The following is a 23085-nucleotide window of genomic DNA, read 5'->3' as shown; positions in this document are numbered from 1 at the left end:
TCACAAATCAATGTGACATCATCGGGTCACTGTGTTAGCTGCCAAATTTTCGGTTCCTAATTTGTTGCCACCACTTTTTAATTTGTATGTACCGCTTATTTGTCTGAGTAGCTTTTAAAATAATTTTATTATATTGCTAATTATTTGCAGTCTTTGAACAAGCTTGTATCAGTATACATACAAGTATATTATAGTTACTCTCAAACTCAGAGAGAATACGTACGCCTTTTTGTCTGCATAAAATTCGTACTAATTTGTCAACACGTGTTTTTTGTATACAGTTAGCTATTACAAGTTTTGATTATATTTACAATATAATTTGACCTATTTTCCTTTTATAAATGTGCATAAGTACATTGGAGAGCAAAATAATAGCAAGCAATGGTACTAATTGAAGTCTGTCATCGAACTGTCAAATTGTTTTTATATATACAAAAAATAACGATAATTTTCGTTTTTTTTTAATTTTTTATTCATTCGTTTACATTAACATAATGTAGTCGCCTTCGAAATAGTGCCCACTCGAGATTATGCACTTATGCCAACGCTTATTCCAATCGTCGAAACACTTTTCAAAGTCGATATTTGGGATAGTCTTTAGCTCTTTCAGCGATTGTCATCTATCTTGTAAAACGGCGGCTCTTTACGGTTCTCTTAATTTTGGAGAATAGGAAAGGTCACACGGAGCCATGTCTGTTGAATATGGAGGCTGGATCATCGTTGCAGTATTGTTTTTGGCCAAGAACTCACGAACAAACACTAAAGTGTGAGCTTTTAACAAACGAAAAAACCGGCTGCTACGGACAAAGTAAGCAAAGAACTCAACTGAAAAAATATATATTAGTTCAAAAAAAGCCTTGAAAATATCGATATATGTATGTACATAAAAATTACGTGTCACGTTTTCTTTGGGTTGAACTCCTAAACTACTGAACCGATTTTATTAAAATTTACACACATGTCCAATTTGTTCCAAATTAAAAGATAGGATAGCTTACTCACTGTCCAGCTTTCGCCAGACTAAGGTTGAAGCATCTCAGTTGCATACTTTTGACGAACCTGGCGAATTGGCTGGAATTGATATTAGCGACCTCAATAAATTTATCAGGCTCTAAGCGTTTTGTCGATATGCGAGGGCCTTTTTGATCCATATCTAGGAGTTCTGCGCATCATAACGCACAAGCGTATCTAGCAGTCCAAGTGGGATTATTCGGGGTTTCACAAGAAATCGGCCTATTTACCTAACCTATGTTAATATCTTAATTATGTTAAAAGTTAAAACAATTGATATTTAAAACAAATATATGCATGTATATGTATTTCTAAACTAGGGTTGCGAATTTTTTTAATTAAAAAATGTTGAATTAAAATTTACATTTCATTTTTTAATCCAATAATAAATTAGTCCAAATTTAAAAAAACCAAAAAAAAAAACAATTCATTTCAGCAAAATGCCAAATGAAAAATTCATTAGTATTTCTATTGACAAATATTTGAATCAATCATTTTCAAAATAAACCTAAATTACAATTCCTAAGATTGTTATATCGGTAATCACGTTTTCGCCTTTATTCGTAAATAATATTTTCACTGAATCGACTAATTTATTATATTAGTTGTATTTAATGTATACCATAGCCACAGCAAGGCGTCCACAAGTACGTAAACCATACATATGTATATTTTTGAGTTTTTGAAAATATTTGTTTTATTATTTCAAGATTCTAGAAATATTATTTGTTTTATTAATATGCATTTATCTGTATACAATTAAAACATATAATTAACTGAATCAAACATAAAAAGAAAGATGAACATAAATATGTTTATGTTTGGGAGATATTTTTTTAATAATTCGCTCAGTTTTACTTTTTCTATTGGTGGCAACTCTTTTTAAAATTGCGATTAAATTGCGTTTTAGCACTTATTTGATAACATTTCGTTCAATGTTACTTTTTTGTAATTGCCAATTATATTTAAATTTCTAACTAAATTGACTTTTAAGCTTCTCAAATTAAATTGAATGAGCTATGTTTGGCATAATTTGGTTTATTTTATGTCAAATGGTGAAAAATATATTGCATAGTACAGTTATTTTTAAGATAATCAGAATATATACCGTTTCATATTCGAATTTTGTTATAACTTCCATCATATTGCTGGCAAATTAAAATTTTGGTTGTTCTGTTACAACATTTAAATTTGGAATCATAAATTATTTTTTAAAGGAAATTATAACATTATGACCCAATTTGAGCACTATCAGCCAAGTAACTTTGGGTACGAGTATGCATATTGCGTCACTATTGATATGCGAAATTCTTATCAAATTTATTTTTTCTCTGACTATAGTGATCTCCTTAAAGATAACACACTTAAAAATGTCCAGCATATTTATATATTTTGCCTTCCACTGTAGGCGCAGTATTTTTGTTTTGTCGCTCATCGACTATAGAACATTTTCTGTTTAGTGGTACTCAACTTGGACAAACTCAATTGTCACCGATAATCAATTTTGATTGTTTGGCTTTCAAATTTTACACTTTTAGGTTGTCAACCCAATGCTTTCTACTCATATCATGGCTTTGCGTTGACTATTTTAATTTTGTCGTTTGATTAGAAATAAATATTTTCATACTTAATGGAAATACGAGTGCAGCAGATTAATTGAGGACGAGGTTATATACAATAAATACCTATGTGCATACATACAAGTTTGTAGTACTTGTATGTACATGTGTGTAATTAGATGGCGGCAATGATAATTTTACTGCGAGTAGCAAATCGTGTTCATGCTCTTATCTACAATTTTAACCCGATAGTTATCGAAGACGTCAAAACCTATGCCAAAGTATTTGTGTAGTTCTTACGTCATCGAAACTTTTAGTTTTAGTATTTTTATACGAAGAAAGTTAAGAGTTATTAATTTTCTTTTCATAATAGTTATTTGTTATTGTTTTTTTGTAAATTTTTCTTATCACTTGTTAGAGGTTCGCCATTATCTGCCGTGTTTTGCGTAAATCACGTGCTGAAGATGACTGAGGTACAGGGTTTAAATTTTGTACAGAAAATTTTAATTTACAAAATTTTTGATTTTCTTTTAACACGAGTATGTACATATTTTTTTTGCTATAGCTGTGGTAGAAAGAGCACTCGGTTTAGGGGGTTCACAAAATCTCATATTGTCATAAAAGACAATTTTCTTTATTTATAGATAGTAATTAACATATTCTGCTATTAATTTGTGTCGAGCTCGCAATATCAAACTTTTTTCTCGCCCTGTGGTTTGCTAAATTTGCCTTTTTATTTAAAATAAATATTGAAATATATAGTTTTAATACTAAATATAAAATTTTAATGGAAAAAAGGTTCGACAGTACTCTGTTTCTAAAAGCAACGGTAGTATGTCAAAATACTATGGGTGGTTCACAAGTACTCAAAAGTTACTTTCATGCACTTAAGGAGTTAGGGGTAGTCAGAGGCACGAAAAAATTAGAATTTTCAGTAATTTTTTTTTGCTATTAAATCATGTTATATTACAAAAGTAGTAACATAGCATTACTATATAATGTTTTGACTTGAATTCACGAAAATTTCAAAAAAAAATTTCAATTTCCAAAGTTATAGCTGCCTGTGTTGACCCAGTTCCCAAAAAAAGGTCCTTGCGGTGACAATCCATGGAGTTTCATCTAAAATCAATCGGATAGAAAAAATTAGTTTTATAAATAGATAATCAAAATGGCGGCCGCAGGAAATTAAAACGGTTGTTAATATAATTTTTATAATAATTTACGCTTACTCATTTTTGACCAAACTGGCGATCTAATAAAAAAAGCCAACTTTATGAATCAATGAAATTGACCGCTTGAATAATTTTAAATATTTGAATAAATTTTCTGGTAGAAACATTGAAGTTCTATTCTTCTTGTCAGTGAATTTGACATAATCACAATCGGTCATTAGATTCTGTCAACTTTTTCTAGCGGAAAATTCCTTAAACAAAAGTAAACTTTATCCAGAAAAAAGGAATTAAATAAACAGAGAGAAAGAGTGCGTGATGAATATTATTTTACTTGAATTTGTATAACCTGAATGCTTTTTTTGCTTAGCCTGAGGGTAAAATTTGTAGATTACAAAAAAAGAAAATTTTTGAAAAACTTTTTAACTTCCCGCTAAGAAAATTGAAAATTTTCTAAAAATCGGGAAGATATTGGTTTCACCCTATTTTGCAAAAATCGAGTTCTCAACAGATCTCGACGTTTTGAGGGTCGAGGAAGCTTCTCCGAACATTTCTACGATGATGTCCGTATGTCTGTATGTATGTGTGTGTGCGTGGATGTATGTGACCCTCTTATAACTTTTAAACGGCTCAACCGATTTGAATAAACTCGAATTTCTTCCAAACGACTTGACCGATCGACACCAAAAACTAATCAGTTCTAAACCTAAAAACACATCGTTTGCCGCAAACCGGGTCAAAATCGGTTGATTTACTTGCGAGATATCGAAAACGAAAAATTTCGAAGAGCTCAAAAGCAGTGAAAAAAGCGAAATTTGAACGTTAGCGTATGAAATTAGAGGGAAGTTGCAGGGATGGCCCTTGAGGCCAACCGTTTTCCACATTTTTTTTTTTAACATCTAGAGGCGGCCAATTTTAAAGCACTTTGAAAGTAAATTTCGAGATGAAATGTTTATTTCGTAAAAAATGTTTAATAAGTATTCTAGAAGCTGTGGAGAGTCCTCTTTCTGCCAATTAAAAGTTATCAACATAAAAAAGTTGTTTGTGGTCATTATTGGAGTTTAAAAAAAAAGTCTCAAACGTAAACATGCTTTCCTTAAGCGTCAAAATATATTTTGAGTCAAAAACCGTCAAATTCGGTATTTTTTATATAAATGTAAATAGTTTAAACCAAAAAAATTGTTTTGTCCAAAAAAAAATTTAACTCCAAATTTACTGTAAAAATTACGATAAAAAAAATTTTTTTTTTTCAAAAATTTTCTTTTTATAATCTACAAATTTTATTATTTTGTCCAAAAAAAATTTTAACTCCAAATTTACTGTAAGGAAGGCTAAGGGAAAAAAAAGTTTTTTTTTCGCTCCACCCTAGTATACATATATTTCTAGTTGAAAATTTTTAAAATATTATATGTTTTCAAGTGGTGTTATTATGTAAAGTTGTACCCAATTACTCTTCCTTTGGCTCAATAATTTTTTTTTTCTTTTTTACTTTAGCTTATGAAGCACTCCTAGTGTAACCGCTTTAAAAAATTAAATTTTACCGAATTTAAACAAAAAAAAACTATTGTACTACAGGAAATTTATTTATACATATTGAATATTTGCATAAAATTTTAACCTTTGATAAGTTTTTCTCAAATTAATTTAAAAAAATGCCTTCTATGGTGCACTGTTTGAGGCCTACACCGTGGTTGAAAACAAATTCAGTATCGAGAAAAGTGGGAATTTATTTTGGTCTATATTTTTTAAGCTGCTAAGTTCTGTAGCAGCTTTCAAACTGAGTTTATAAGCAATTGGTAAGCTCCTTGTGGTTTAAGAAGCTCCGTCCTATACGTTAGAGTTTATGATGGCATCATCTTATTTTCGTTCCCCAAATATTGATGTTATTGTGATTTCTTTTACTCTAAAGCTAATTGAATTTGCAGCTGAACGTGCTGTTCCATACCAGTTGTATTATTTTTTTTATTTTGTGTATACCATCATCACAAACATGAAAACATGCATGCAAACATTTATTATGTATTGTATGTATGTACGTACATATATAGGTATGTGACTGCACAAATGGGCCGTCAATGGAACGATGTCATCGCAAACATATCTACATAGTATACATATATATTATATATATTATTTTCAAATGTTATGGACTGTGTTTGCTAAAAATTTGCATCTATTTGTATATTAACACTTTATAAGTCTATACGCCTATTGAGGCGCCATTTGTTATATACTCGCACATACAGTGTTATGTATTTATGTGCTCAACATACAAAACTTAACTTGAAGTAAAATACACCGTAGTTTAAAAATCGCATGTACTGATAATTTTAATTATATAATAATAATCTTATTCAAAAATAAAAATGTATACACGCTTTTCTGTAATTAAGTGTCTTAGCATAATTCTAATGAAAACCGTGTCAATTCTGAAGTTTCTCTTCATAATTCAGAGGTGTATTATTTCAAACCTCACAAAGTTTTATGTGCTCAGATTCACACAAAAACATTTTCAGGTGTTTTAATACAAATAAAGAGCGATAATAACCTTCAAAATGGGGTCCTTTTGAACCAATACAAGCATGCCAACATTTAATCCAATTTTCGACACACTGGTTATAATCCTAAATTCTGGTTACTACTCATTTTTGAAGTGCCATTCACTAGATTGTTGTACAGTTTCAACGTCATATTTATAAAAATGCACACTAACTGACTTATGGAGATCAAACTTCACAAAAAATTAGGATTGTACAAATTTAGGAAACTTTTCTTTTTATACTCTCGCAACCTGTTGCTACAGAGTATAATAGTTTTGTTCACCTAACGGTTGTTTGTATCACCTAAATCGAGTTAGATATAGGGTTATGTATATATAAATGATCAGGATGAAGAGACGAGTTGAAATTCGGGTGACTGTCTGTCCGTCCGTCCGTGCAAGCTGTAACTTGAGTAAAAATTGAGATATCTTTATGAAACTTGGTAGACATGCAGATGGGCGTAATCGGACCACTGCCACGCCCACAAAACGCCATTAATCAAAAACAAATAAATTGCCATAACTAAGCTCCGCAATAAGATACAAGACTGTTATTTGGTACACAGGATCACGTTAGGGAGGGGCATCTGCAGTTAAAATTTTTTTTAAAAAAGTGGGCGTGGTCCTGCCTCTAATAGGTTTAATGTGCATATCTCCTAAACCGCTAATGCTATAATAACTAAATTCAATCAGGACAAATGGTTTTAGCACTTCTATTGACGGTGTGAAAATAGTTGAAATCGGGTGGCAACTCCGCCCACTCCCCATATAACGGTACTGTTAAAAACTACTAAAAGCGCGATAAATCAAGCATTAAACACGCCAGAGACATTAAATTTTATCTCTGAGATGGTATAAATTGGCTTTATAGGAACCGCGTTCAAAATTAGTCAGTGGGCGTGGCACAGCCCACTTTTAGGTGAAAACCCATATCTTGAGATCTGCTCAACCGATTTCAACCAAATTCGGTGCATATCGTTCTTTTCATGTTTCTATGTCGTAGTGCGAAAATGGGCGAAATCGGACTACAATCACGCTTACTTCCCATGTAACACCATTTTCAATGCCATCTGATTCTTTCACTTTCCACTATGCAAATCAGGTAACAATGATTATATCGGGGTAAAACTTTGCGTGAATAATACGTTTAAAGTATGTCACCTTGTGACCAAAAATTGTTTAAATCGAACCAAAACTGTTCAAGCCCCTAAGTACTAAATATGTGGACCACAGTGCCTATAGTTGACCTTCTACCGAAAATATCTGCCAATCCACAAAGAAATCTCAAACGAGTATACCATTTGACTTTGCGAGAGTATAAAATGTTCGGTTACATCCGAACTTAGCCCTTCCTTACTTGTTCCAATTGGTTTCCGCGCGCAATTTAAATGGCCAAGTGCGAGTAAAATTTGATCAGATGGTATATTCGTGAAAACATATGTTTATCCCATTAGAGAGGTGACAAAATAAAAATAATTCAATCTTTTGAATGCCGTGTACTTTCAATTACCTTGTGTGAGTATATGGTATTAATTTTGATAAGCATTTTAATAGATAAAATTAAAAAAAATTTAAAATTTTAAACTCTGTTCTGTTGTATTTAGAACTTTTCTATCATAATTTTACTATGCCACTCTATTTTAAATATTTCAGTTGTGTCTTCCATTCGCCACTTTCTAAATATTTGGTGAATGGAAGACAGCTATAATAAATCAAGACGACTTAAAAAAGAGAGAAGTAAAATGTGTTCAAGGTTGTGTTACCAGATTTTTCATATTCAGTGAAGCTTTATATTTGTTTCTGTATTTAAAAAAAAATATATAAATAAATAATCCTTAATATTTATTTAATTAGTAGTTACAAAATATTTGAATGTCCAGCTGAAGTTCTTCCTCACATAATCTCGCATGTAGAGGATACTTCATGTATGAATTTATTTAAACGCTTTATACGTAAGGTTAGTAAAATATGGAAAAACCCGCTATTCTTTGTACAAATACTTAAAATTTATTACCCTCCATATTTCATATAAAATTTGTATGTCTTTGCATAAAATGTTTGCGAAATTTTTTTTTAAACAACTAATATATTCAATACTACTTTCATTCAAAAACTCTGGTCTGATTGTCGTTTTTATATTACTTTGAGAGTACTACCATTCTCTGTGTATTAAAACTTGTTTTACACTTTTCTTCTATATTGTACTTAGACATTAGTATTTTTGCCTCAAAATAAATCTCTACACCCATAAGTACAAATAGTTATTATCGGATTTTTCTCCTTTTCTTTCTTTGTTCAAACGCTTAACACAAAGTATACTAAGCTAGAACTTTAGGATTTGTAATTGTATTCGTCTTCTTGTTCGCATGACTCATCGCCACAGGCAGAGATAGTTACTCTCACTGTACGTTAAAGAATTAACAGAAAAGCTATTATTCTCTGGCAGACCAGCCATTTGAATACATACAAATACAACATACCAAATCCATATACACATACAGACATATAAAGGTGTCCTCATCAAGCTTCCTTAACACAGCCTCTAAACATCACACTATCGTCTCCCTAAACAAGTTTAGACAAATTGGTTTTGTCTCTAGTAATTTGGAAAGTAACGCGTTCTTTCAAACTTATACACAAAACTTTTGTTTAATCATCAATATTTAATTTTTGGTGCTCTATATACATTCCTACATATTATATGTACAACTTTCGTTGTAGATTTACGTGAGTACCTGCCGGCGACGGCCTTACCTCACGGTGTTCAAAACACAACGGATCAATACAATGCGTTGATCAGCGCCCCAAACAAAACGAGCTTATGCAAGTATTTATTTGGATACCAGTGGCAGTGTGTCTGGGTCCACACTACCATCTTGGTATGATTCGAGGCCGACCTAAAACCTCTTCCGTTTTCGGGTACGGCACCCAGTTACTTGTGTAACTTCTTTTTTCGAACTGAAAATTCAGTTCTTCCAGCATTTAGGTTTAAACCACAGCCACCACGATACTCCCCAAAGGGCCGAACCCAATGAGCAGATTGAACAGAAGTCCAAGGGCTTTCTGCTCCCCGTGGTACCGGAAAGTCTCCGGTCAGACTGCGTAGCCTAAACTACTGCCAGTTGAGCTCCCCATTACTCAAATGACTGGTGACATTTGTCGCTTGAACTTCAAATGTCTTTTTATTTGCTTTTTCATTTAAAGTGTTTCTAATATCAGTTCAAGCTGAGTATTATAGCACTATCACTCCATATACTATGCTGATATTACTGGGCAAAGAATATAATAACAGTCATAGTGCATATTGGCTTTTAGTCGCCTTTTACGACAGGCATGCCTTGCCGCGGGCATATTCTTTCCCCAAACCCGCAGGGGAAATATTATATGTACACGCTAATATACCAAAAAATATTTGCTTATTGTTATAGAGGCAGTGCTATCAACTTACATTTGGTCAATTTATTGGGAAAGTAGTGCCGAAAGAATACTATACTTAAGCAAATTATTATTATTAAGCTATTGCATAACTTTTATCGCGGGCTTTGAGCGCGGCGACCGAATCAAAAAATTTACTTTTAGAAATAAATTAGTTGTCTTATCGGTAACCACGCTCAAAAAGTGTAATTAATATCAAAGAAAAAACTTAAATTAGTATCAAAGAAAAAAAAATACTGCATAAAGGATTAAATAAGTTATAATTGCAAAAGTTGATAAAAAATGCTACGCAAAAGCTTTACCGCGGCAGTCCCCGAGTACCACACATATTTTTATTTTCAGGTTTGTTCTTTTATAATTTTTACCCTAATTAAGTAATTTAATTTCTTCAAATTGAATCTCACCTTCTTAGACAAATGACATGTGCTGCAGATTTTAAGTCACTTATGACAATTTTATATGAGAAGCTATCTTCTATTATCGGCTGCAAAGTTTTGAGCCACGCACCCAGTAATTTGTGATCAGAGACATTTTGAAAAAGTTTCACTTTTAATGAATATGTTATGTGATTGTTCACTACTATTACTGTGGGAACGCCTACATTTTAACATACATATCATACACCTCACCACGCATGAACCAATATATGTAGAAAATTGCAGTAAATTTTTATTTAATACACGATCCATTTAAAAAGGTTTAACTTGTGAAGCAAGTTTGTAACCACATTTAAAATTTACAACTTATTGTTTATCGAATCAGTGGAAACCCGAGTCATCGCATTGGTACTATTATTAATTTATCGTCATTAATTTGGCATAAGGAAAATCACGCATTACTTGGTATCACCTTAAAATAATAATCGCATAAAGTACAGATATACCTAAAATAGTAATGTTAACCATCGGCAAGCGTATCTAAATGAATGGTAAATATTGATTTTAGAAATGTTTTAACCCCAGCTTCAGGGTAGTTTTTGGTGTGCATATTTTGTTTTTGATGATAAATGTGTGATCCAAAATGAATTCAGACCATGATGTGCATAGTTCCGCAAAGTTTGAACTTCATAATTATAACTCCTAGGTGCAACTCATAAAACAGCAAACAGATTGGTTTAGTGCACTCTTTCAGTCAACAAGTCATAAGGAGGCCTCAAAATTTCATGCAAATCAATTAAGCTTAGTTTAATATTTTCCGTTGTGTTTTGATTTCATAGGACTCAGAACAAGTGTGTATGTATGTTAGTAGTGATCTGTGACATTATTACTTATACGAAGTATTGTATTATTTCACATTTTAAGATCTTTTATCTCTCTAATCAATTGTAAAAATGTACATAAGTACAGAAGAGTGTTGCTTAGTTTATTAGTAGATTTGCAACATATATGCAAAACTCAATGAGAAGCCGAAATGACGCACGAAATGCTACATAAAGTTCTATTTATAATAAGCAATGGCCCCAATCTTTCGCACATTTGGAAAATGTTCGTTAATAAATAAATACGTATTCGACAATCAATTTGCAAAAAATTTTAGGTATATTTTTATGTTTATATCTATGTGTCTATATATAATACAAAAATATATACATCGATATACAAAATTATGATTTGCATTGGTATTAATTTTTTTATATTTATGTTCTCAAAGACTTATTTGAATACGATAACATTGCGTCGCCTACTTTACACACGACCGCATGCGTGTTAGAATTACATACATATATCTATGTGTGTAATGCATTGAGGCCCTTAGTAAAAATTGGCTGATTGCCTGTTCTTGATGCACCTACATGTTTATTTATTAATTTGGAAGATGTGGACAATGCTACAAGTATTTGAATTTCGAGGACAAAAATCGCTTTTATTTTTTCACTTTGACAATAACAGTTGCGTGACGTCAAATTAGCAATGCGCTATGCAAATGCGAGATGAATAAAAATGTGTCTATATTTTTTACAAAAAATTGTATAAGAGCATTTCTAATTAAAACTCTTTATTATGAGACTAGTTTTCATAGTAATTTTTTTAATGCCAACAAAGTGTTGGTGAATTCGAGACCGACTAAAGATCGTCAGCATCAGGCAGTTTGGAAGTTGGGGATATTCATTGAATATAGATTTAAGGGATTATCCACTTTTCAATTTTAAAAAATCTATATATTTCGAATGTACATATGTATATATCCGAAATTTTGAAATTTATTGGACAAATGGTTTCGCAGATATGAGGGCTTTTGTGAGAATTTTTTTTAACTTAGTGTAATCGACTCCCAAAACTTTAAACGCGTTTTTCTCGAAACACTTTTCAGAGTCAGTAAGGGACTTTTTTCAAAAACTTTTGGACCAATCGATTTGAAATTTTCACACGACCTAGATTTTATATACTAATTTAGATTTTTTAAGTCACTTAGTAGTATACATTTTTTCACAAAAACAATTTTATTTTGGGCAGCCACAATTTTGTCCAAAATCTAAATTTTGAATAGTGCTTTGATAATTAGCTGTATTTATCTATAGTATTATTAATTTTTTTTTGTTTCTTGATTTAGAAAATTTTGATTACAAAAATTTTTCTCCCTGGAAGACACTTGGTCCGCTACGTTGTCAATGTACATTTTTATGTATTTCAATGTACATTTTTATGTATTTATCAAATGAAATGTCTCTTAAAAAATAGAAAAAACGCATTTTTCTGACTTGCAAGTGGATATAACCCCTTAACAGTACTTTATAGCTTCTAAGAATACCGTTGTATTGGAGAAATAAGCGGGTTTTTATGACAATGGTAAGAAATAAAATACTTCGGAAGGCTTATTAAAGCCTTAAGATATTTAAAATATATATATTCCACATTGGCCTTATTTATTTTCCCATATCTGTATTTATATAAAGTTGTCACATATTCAAAAGTCAGTAAAAAGCGTTCTTCAAGTAACTATTTTTCTATCTATATACACTTTATGAGCTGATATATATTCGTATCTGCTCGTATAAAGAAGTCTGCTCATTAATATATGATAATAATAATCTCGCTTTACCTACCGTAAGTCTTATCTACTTTGTCATATAACATGGTTAGACAAGAAGATCAGTTAAATGTTGGGCCATAACGCAGTTACACACATGTACATACAGAGGTAATTTCTAAGTATAGAAACGTATCTGACATTTATGTAATCACCTTCAAGTTTAAACTAATTGTTACCAGCATGATCAAGTTTAAAGTAAATATCCTTAAATTTTGTTGATATACATATGTATGCACAGTCCATAAACACCTAAAATTCTTAACTTTTTCTCAATATCTTTTCGTAAAATCTTACAATCTGACTAACAAAAAGTTATCATCATGCAAATGTCTATAAGTGTTTATATAAAATAATATTATCTGTAATACTTTTGTTTTAATTTAATATTTCATAATACATTAGTTTCATTTTTAAAAAATAAAAAAAAAGTTAACTTCAGTTGCACCTAAGCTATGTATAATACTTTGATTTGATTTGATACTTGATTTTTACCGGTCAGTTTGTATGGCAGCAATATGCTATAGTGGTCCGATCTAAGAAATATGTTTGTAAATTGTAGCATTATTTTGGACAATGATCTATGCAAAATTTCGTGAAGATATCTTGTCAAATAAATACGTTTTCCTACAACAACTTGATTTTGATCCGTTTTTTTTATATGACAGCTATATTCTATATTGCTACGATATCGATGGTTCCGGCAAATAAGCAACCTCTTAGGAATAAAAGGATGTTTACATAATTTCACATCGATATCTAAAAAACTGAGGTACTAGTTCGCGTATATATGTAAATATAATATATACGAACTGTCAGAAGGACATGGCTAAATCCAGTTAGCTCATTACGCTGATCATTTACATTTTATAGGCTCTCCGTCGTTTCCTTCTGGGTTTACAGCGCTGAACTTTTGAGAACCATACTGGTCGTCTACACGAAAGCATTTAGTAAAGTTAACCGTTAACATGAAAATAAATTATATAAGTACAAAAAAATTGTACGCCAATACCATAGTTCCTATTTGATTATGAATATATCTCTAAAGTTACAAAAAACACGTTTATACGCATAATACTCTGCATTTGTCCACCAATTTAATCTAAACTATTTAGCGTATCTATCAAACTCAAGTGTCTTGCTGGCAATTTCTTGCGTAGGTTCTTTATTTAATGTTTTCCAATATTCCATACCATGAAAAGTTAAGCTCCCGATACTTCAGTCTAATAATTGCATACATATACCTACAAACATATAAATATAAGATGTTGACAATTATGATAACAGAAGCCTTTGTGCTTACGTGATACTCAAAGTAGTACTTATACTCAAAATTCACCATGTTTTTGTGTGCTATATTTGAAAATTTGTTTAGCATGAATTCCTCAGACAAAAATATATAAAAAATTTTGCAGACAGTCTGCAACATTTTCCATTTCACAAAATTATTAGCAACGAAAATTTAATATGCGTATGTGTGCATGTACCATATACACATATAAGTATAATTCATATGGAAAATTGCCGTTATGCACATTATTCAATATTAAAACAGCCGGTATAAGTAACACACCTTACATGTCGGTGAATTATTATTTTTAAATTTATTTCTGCAATATACAGAACTTATTTTATTCATTTTATGTACATATTTGTGATGTACTCGCATGCAGAAAAAATCGTTTTTTTTTTTTGTGAAGATTAACAAACAAAATAAAAAATTTACATAATTTAATGTACTTTAATAATAGGCGATTCATTTGTTTAAATTTTGGACTTCTTTTTCCCGTAGCGATCTCCAGGAGTACATCTGAAAAAAGGTGTCTGGCGGTGAAGAAGATCTTGCTGCTTAAAATTATCTTGGACTTGTAAAATTGTTATTTCCGGCTTAACAAGAAAAGTAGTTTTTTGTGAAAAAATTTACACTTCAGAGTGGATTTGGAATTATTGTCAAAAATCGTTACTTTCCATCATGACCTAAAAAACATATCTAAGAAAGTCGTGTAAAAAACTTTTACAAATTCGCTCATATCTCCGAAACTGTTTGCCAGAGTAACTTGAAATTCGACCGTTTTTTTTTAATATTTACTTATATTCATTTGTTACGAAACTTTGTGTCGTAAAGTTTTTTTACGTTATTTGCATATTCTTATACACTCATACATATGTATTTTTCATGCGTATAATACACATATATAAATACATAGATATGTATGCATATCATCCGTTTTTTCGTCTGTTGGAAGATGTCCAAATAATTATTTAAAAAATATTTGTCTGCGGATATACTAAGTATTTCTAATTTTGTCAAAGGCAACGTTCTGCGTGTGAAAAATATAGTTGTGAATATAAGTCAGGAAGGTCGAACACTAGATATGGAAATAAATGCATGAATATATATACCATAATACATACATATGTATATTGGAATGTAGTATGAATTTATATCTACACAAATATTACATAAATAAAATATTGTGGCTAATATTTGTATATAAGTAGTTGGCGCATTTCTCCTTTGGCCAACAAAAAGGTTAAGTTAAGTTATGTAATACATAAATATTTTTCACAGGCTTTTTATATATGTGATTATAATTATTCTCATCGCTCAAACTCTTATAAAACTGTCTATCACATTCATTGTGAAGCTTTAAAATTATAGCTTTTTTGACTTTACTATGATTGGTCAAATATAAGCTCATTATATGCAGTCATCAAAAGACCTTAATAGAGAAAAGATACAAGTTTGAAGGCACCTCCAGTAAAGGTTGATTGATTTTACTAGAATTCTTTTAATTACATAAATATATTGGTGTATTTACTATTAACTAATACGGAGAAGACAAAAATAAGTTAAGTTACATAACTTTCTTATTTAGCTGATCCTTGATCACCAGGTTTTATTATAGATTCGTAGCACATTCCCTCTGTTTTGAGACTTCTGTTTATAAGCAAAGGCATGTTCCTAAATTCTCTTCGTTGGATTCAGCAATTCACTGTCGATGTTTACAAGTCGAGTTGACTGTTCAAGCGATAACTTGAGTAAAAATTTATATACAATATCTTTTATGAAACTTAGGATGAATGTTTCTTGGCACACAAAAGACGCTGGTATGGCAGATGGGAGGAATCAGACCATTGCCGCACCCATAAAACGCCGTTAAGCGAAAACTAATAAATGTAGTTTGTGAATCATAGTAGAGAGGGGCATCTGTGGTTTAAAACGTTTTAAAAGTTGACGGTTAACATCTCAGGAACTACTTGACCAATATCAACCAAATTTAGTGTGTAATGTTATCTTAATACTCTTATGTTACGGTGTGAAAACTGGCTAAAAACTACATCTACTTCCCATATTGGTTTTTGTTAATTTTTTATAATTTATAACACTTTCATATTCAGCAAAAACTTGGAATCGGGCTGAAGACGTCCACTGTATTCAGTCATAGAACTAATTTTGTTTTCGTTTCTCATATCTACTGGGGAGTCTCTTAATTATAATAAGCTTTCTATTTAATTTATAATTGTCGTGGATCTGTAGATTCCTGAACTTTGTAGTCGGCTTGTAGTTTCCGTTTATTTGCCATAGAAAGTACCCAGAAGTGACAGATTAATAAATTAAATATTTCCCGATATTTTAAGAACTAAATATATAAAAATATTTAAGCATTTTAGTGCTACATGATAATAAAAACCGCTACTAAAACACTCCACAGATTTATTAATGTCATTTTGTTGTAAAAGTACATAATACTCATATTTATGATTTTTTCTGTTATTTACAGTCATCGTGTTGAACGTGATGTTACGAGTGACGATTTGAAAATCTTCGGTTTTCGCATCGAATCGAGCAACAATGAGATTGAATACCACGATGGCGGCGTGCCGAGTGTGCTTAAAGATAGCGAATTTACAATGCGTATTTTCGGCAAAGGCATTACACCAGATACCGTTATAACATTTACTGCTACATCCAATACATTTGGTGGAAAATGTCAAATACCAGCAACTTTGCTTTACAAACCCATAGAGGGTTCATCGACCAACGAATCTGCTGTCTATCGCATGTCCCTGCCCAAACTGGATGTAGCAATGACCAATGGCAGTGAAACTTTTTATTTGTGTGCCAAAAATGATCCACAAATGGATGTGGTGAGTTAAACGAAATTAAATATAAACTTTTTTTTTTATTAAAAATTGTAATAGGTGCATAACCATTATTCCCATCTTTTATAGCAGAGCTTTTCTTATATTTGTTCCATATAAACCATATTAAAATTAACTGTTCTTTTATTAAACACCCGTTATTCTGTAAAAAATCTTTGCATTGCAACAAAAAGTCATAAGTTTAGGTGCACGTACTTGTACTTGTACAAGCTGGAAAAATAATAGGGACCAATTCAGTTATTTACTATTTTGCACTGAAAAATAGCCAAGATCACATGGAATTTTTTTTTAAATTAAGAGTTTATTTCATGTTGTGTCAAAAACAATTCATATAAAATGGGACACGGCAAGCACTGTACTAAGACCTTAAAAAATCTAGGATGCTGGAGGAATTGATGGATTTAATGTAAAATGGTAAAAAACAGCTATGGGGGGTGCTTAAGAAATCAATCGGCGAACAAAATTGCAAAAATAAATACGAATTATGGAAAAAAGTCCCATAAGCGTGATATTCAATACAAGTCAGTATTTGCACTAACATTATCAACTCCATGCCGCGTAGCTGTCAGGATGTGCTTAAAATTGAAGGAGCATCAAAGAAATGTTAGATTTGAATAAACGAAAAGTAAAAAAAAATATATAGCAAAAAGACGTTTGTCCCTATTTTTATTTCTAAGCTGGAATACAAAATGTATTCGTTTTTACTTTTCAAACGCAAATAAACTCTAAATAACTATACAAAAATTAATTAATGATCTCAGTCAACGATAATATTTTAATTATTTTATTTATATTTTTCCAACCCTGTATATGTTTAATTACTTTTTTGTTTTATAAAAGAAAATTATATGTTTTATTTCTTTCCACAATTTTATAGGGTAGCGCCACGGACACCAAACCGATGGTACATCAAGGTGGAGATGTTTATCTGCAAATGAAAACCTATGAAAACTTACTCCCCATCTGGCTGTCAATTGTCATCATTCTGGTTTGTTTATGCTTCTCATCGTTGTTTTCAGGTCTCAATTTGGGTCTGATGTCACTCGATCGTACTGAATTAAAGGTATATAAATATGTGCTTAAATGCAATAACATGCTGTGCAGATAAGAAAATTATAACAAAGTATAAATGTACATTGTAATTACATTATAAAATACACGCACATTTCAATATGACATTTAATATGCATACATATGTATATCATAATTCTAATTTATATTTTCTATAGATTCTTTGTAATACAGGCTCAATTCGCGAACGTCAATATGCCAGAATTATTCAACCCGTCCGAGAAAAGGGTAATTTCCTACTGTGTAGTATTCTTTTGGGCAATGTGTTGGTGAACTCCACATTTACAATTCTGCTGGACAATTTAACCTCGGGTCTTTTTGCTGTTATTGTTTCCACGCTTGCTATTGTTATATTTGGTGAAATTACGCCCCAGGTAAATCCATATAATTTACTTAATTTAAATTTCGCCTCAATATTCTAATTAACTTAACATTACTTGTGTCGTTATAGGCTGTTTGTTCGCGACACGGTTTGGCCATCGGTGCCAAGACTATTGGTATTACAAAAGTTGTTATGGTGCTCACGTTCCCCATGTCTTTTCCGATTTCGAAAATGTTGGATTGGGCATTGGGTGAAGAAATCGGCAATGTTTACAATCGCGAACGTCTAAAGGAATTAGTGAAGGTTGGTAACGAGGGTTATGGCACTGAGACAAAGAATGCAATAAAATTCTATTCATCTTTCGTTCAATAGGTCACAACAGGTACAAATGATTTGGATAAAAATGAAGTCAACATTATTTCGGGTGCTTTGGAGTTGCGTAAAAAGACTGTTGCTGATGTGATGACACACATCGATGATGCTTTCATGCTATCGCTTGATTCTTTGCTAGACTTTTCAACCGTATCGGAAATAATGAAGTCAGGATACTCACGTATTCCCGTATATGATGGCGATAAGAAAAACATCGTTACTTTGTTGTATATTAAAGATTTGGCATTTGTCGATACCGATGATAATACACCGTTACGTACGTTGTGTGAATTCTATCAGAATCCAGTTCATTTTGTTTTTGAGGATATGACGCTCGATCTTATGTTTAACCAATTCAAAGATGGCACTATCGGTCACATTGCATTTGTACATCGTGTAAACAACGAGGGTGATGGTGATCCGTTCTATGAAACAATTGGTCTTGTGACACTTGAAGATGTTATTGAAGAGTTGATTCAAGCTGAAATTGTTGATGAAACTGACGTATATATTGATAATCGTACAAAGGTGCGTCGCAATCGTAGTAAAAAGCAGGACTTTTCCGCATTCGCCGAACGTCGCGAAAATCAAAAGATACGAATTTCACCACAACTCACCCTGGCCACTTTCCAGTACTTAAGTACATGTATGTATGCTAAGATCTTAAAACAAGCATCAAAACATTTAGTAACTATTATGTAATGTTGTATTAATTTTTTTTTTCACTTCTGCAGCTGTCGATGCCTTTAAAAAGGAACTTGTTTCCGAAAACATCTTACGCCGCCTACTTAATCAAGATATTATTCATGCTATTAAGTGCAAGGGTAAAAATAAGGATGATCCTCGTTTGTTCATTTACCAACAAGGTAAAGCCGTGGACTTCTTCGTACTTATTTTAGAAGGTCGTGTTGAAGTGACCGTCGGCAAAGAGAATTTACTTTTCGAAAGTGGCGCGTTTACATACTTCGGTACTGCAGCTCTTCAACCAAATGTCGTTGTTGGTAAGTAATTTTAAAGTCATTCATTATCAATTGCATTAGTTATTCATGTCAATTTTTTCCATTATTTTGTTAAAGATTCACCCAGTCAACAAATGCGCGGTTCTATTCAGTCATTGAATATGGACTCGAAGATTCGCCAAACATTTATACCTGATTATTCGGTGCGTGCCGTGAATGATGTCGTATACATCGCAATAAAACGTAGCCTTTACTTAACTGCCAAGAAAGCTACACTTTTAGAAAAGACCCGCAAGAGTGGTATTGAGCTGAATAGTGAAATTACTGATGATGAAGTCGAAAGGGTAAGTTTCGAAGCATAAAATAATTAATATTTTTTATTTACATTTGAATCACATAGTTAAGTTCTGGCGCACATACATAACCTAAATATCAAATTTAATTCAAAATTTTCCCCGTACCCTCAGAATCCAATAATATTCAAAATAATTGATTATTTGCTATAAAAAATTTGTTTCTATTCGCTAGTTTATATTGTTATTGTGTTTACTAGGGGAAGCTATTATAGCTTCGGAGCAACCGATGTTAACGTTTTTTCTTGTTTTTAACTAACTCATTGTCATTACGAATAATATAAAATTTCTTTAAATACGCCACTTAATATAAACTTACCACTTTTTTCCAGTTATTACACTCTGTGAACGAGGATGAAATTAGGGCGCATGTCAATCATAAAACAGCTGTAACTGGCAGCAATACAGCTTCACCGTCATTAAATGTGAGTATTTCAAATATTTCACTTGCAATCAAACAAACATGAAATAATGAAAATCGATTCTACTTACAGGACATATCATTACAAAGTCATAGTAATGCACCGCCGGCGCACAATATGCACAGCAGTAGTAGTGGTGAAGTTTTAGATGTGGGCTCATTAAGTAGCCAAGTGACATCGGATCCAGTTAACGATCAATCAGAACATAATGGCGAACGCGAGAATGTCGCTACTACACCACTTTTGCCTAAGCCTAGTGATAGCGCCAATAACAAATAACAACAAGCATAACAGCCAACGCTTTTAACTCAAGAGTTGACATATGCATAAGAGTAGAGAAATAGCAAGTAATATGCATTTTACGTTTATAAAAATCGAAACGCAGTCAAACTTGCATTACCACAAATAACACATTTCGTTTACCAGCGCCGACGCTTATGCAATCACATCAACAACAACAACAACAACATGAAACATAAAACTAAAATGTGTACATACCAAATATGTACTTAATTACAAACATTACCTGCGCATGCGCATTACAATGCTTTAACAATAACGTTGCCAACTAACGCAAGATTACTACTACTACACACACTTACGTATAAAGTTATTTACTTGTTATACTTAATTATTTTTACTCTCTGCAATGTAACTTTTGAACTTTACAAGGTGTTCAGGTTTGTTTAGGTTTTGTGCTGAACACATCGTTGTCACGCTGTAGTTTTCCTTTGCTATTAACTTAGGCGTAAAATCTAAAAAAAAAACAAAGAAACAAAAGAAGAATCATCTAATAAAAAAGATAAATCACTTAATTAATGATAATAATGAGTAAAAACTTCGAGAGATACACAAACAAAATATTGCGTACATACATATTTTTTCAACTAAAAATAAATGGGGCTTGTACATGTGAATATTTTTTAAAAATGTAAAATTTATGTAGTTTATAATACAATAAGCGAAAAGAAGTAGAAAAGTAAAATTACAAGAGATTAACTATGACAAATGCATTTACAGATATTACTGATAATGTTGCGCATTTTAATTGCAGTTATGTCGCTTTATAAACGATAACGTGACTTGCATACGAAAGTCTTAAGTATTAATGGCAAACATTTTTATGTAAACTAACAAAGTTAAAAAAAAAATTTTCTTGTTTTATAGCCACAATTTAACGATTATGATTAATTTTCCAATGGTTTGTCAATATCAATAGCTTTAAGGCTAGTCCAATAACTAATGCTGTGTCTAAATAAGTTAAATATGTATGTATATGAAATTAATTTTGTGAGTGCGTGTTATTTAAATATTATTTTCTCAAATGAAATTATTAAGGAGGAGATTAAAAGTCAACTTTAGATAGTATTTAAATATTTTATAATAATTACTACCATTTATTGCAGAAAATTGGGTTCGTCTACTTTTTTTTATTTATTTTTTGATGCTTTTTATACTTACGCCAAAATATACGCATAATTAACAAGAGCTTGCACACTGCTATCTGCAAATGATTTTGTCATAGAACACAGCAATAACTCTATCGTCATAAACGAGCAATTGACGATAAGTCTATTAAAGTTATATAAAAAAAATTAAAAACAAAAATTTTAAAGCATTAAATAAACTTATGGGTGGGCAAATTGCGTATGTATGTAATAATGTTCGAAAATTATACCTCAGTGCGTACAATTGTGACGTACGCCCAATAATACTTAATGTACTTAAGAGCGATGTGAAACAAAAGCAAAAGATAAACTTAAAAAAAATAACACCATGTGGTAGTATTGTATGTATGTAAGTAGAATGAATTGAAAGTGCAACACACTTTTGCAAACACAAAACAGTTTTGCTGACATCATTACTGATCGCATTATGTTTAAAATACCTGTGTATTATTTTCGATATTGTTAAAGGCCAATAAATAATGTCGATATTTTTCATACATACAGTACATAAATAATAGTTTTGTTTATTGCCACATATGCTGTTTTATATATATATAAACTTAAGAGATTTGTTACTGGCGTTTATATACTATATTTATATATACATATACATACATACATATATGTGTATTTAAGAACAAAGAGCGCTTTTATTTAAATTTAGTTTATATTATTTTTGTACAGGAGTTGTGAACTTCTTTACTTGTTGTCCATTTAATTATGTTAAAATGCGAAATATACTGAAAGTAAATCTAATAAATACAATTTATTGAAATTTTTATAGAAATTCTTACGAATTTAAGTAATTTAAAACAACAAAATATATAAATATATATGCTAAAGTGTTAAAAACCCTTCAAGCGCTTCCCTACTTTCTGGTTTTGAATATTTGCATACATACTATCGTTTAAAAAATACAATAAAATTTAATTATTCTGAAATATGTTGATGTTTTTGATTAATTTGCAATTTTTATGGCACTCAAGTACATTTACAGTGCTGAAGAAAAATAAGCTGAACTCTAGCAAGTATTATTTATTATATAAGATACTACTTTGAAGCTAACACGAAAAAACACCGCAGCTTCTGGTTGTAGAAGTCAGTTGGAGATGACTACTAGCATCCACTTATATCACATAAATACTGCATTTGCTGGAACTTTGGCCTAGCAAGGAAAGAATGATTTTTTTTTAATAAAAAACAAGAAAAAACGATAACTTCGGTTGCACAG

General features: G+C 31.3%; 1 protein-coding gene across 1 annotated transcript in view; it reads left to right on the top strand.

The window, feature by feature from the left end:
- The window catches only part of uex (metal transporter uex), a 38409-nt gene extending 15614 nt beyond the window's left edge, over positions 1–22795 (top strand). Inside the window, exons 2-10 of the mRNA XM_014233844.3 lie at positions 16526–16892; positions 17785–17970; positions 18137–18352; positions 18430–18603; positions 18673–19318; positions 19407–19673; positions 19749–19975; positions 20317–20409; positions 20479–22795. Coding sequence (XP_014089319.3) covers positions 16526–16892; positions 17785–17970; positions 18137–18352; positions 18430–18603; positions 18673–19318; positions 19407–19673; positions 19749–19975; positions 20317–20409; positions 20479–20685 — 2383 coding nt within the window. The 3' untranslated portion in view covers positions 20686–22795. The remainder of the gene's footprint in view (positions 1–16525; positions 16893–17784; positions 17971–18136; positions 18353–18429; positions 18604–18672; positions 19319–19406; positions 19674–19748; positions 19976–20316; positions 20410–20478) is intronic.
- The last annotated feature ends 290 nt before the right edge of the window (positions 22796–23085 follow it).

Source organism: Bactrocera oleae, chromosome 3, assembly GCF_042242935.1.
Source record: "Bactrocera oleae isolate idBacOlea1 chromosome 3, idBacOlea1, whole genome shotgun sequence".
Classification (NCBI taxonomy): Eukaryota; Metazoa; Arthropoda; class Insecta; order Diptera; family Tephritidae; genus Bactrocera; species Bactrocera oleae.
Note: the sequence above shows the minus strand (reverse complement) of the source record. Positions and strands in the feature narration are given on the sequence as shown.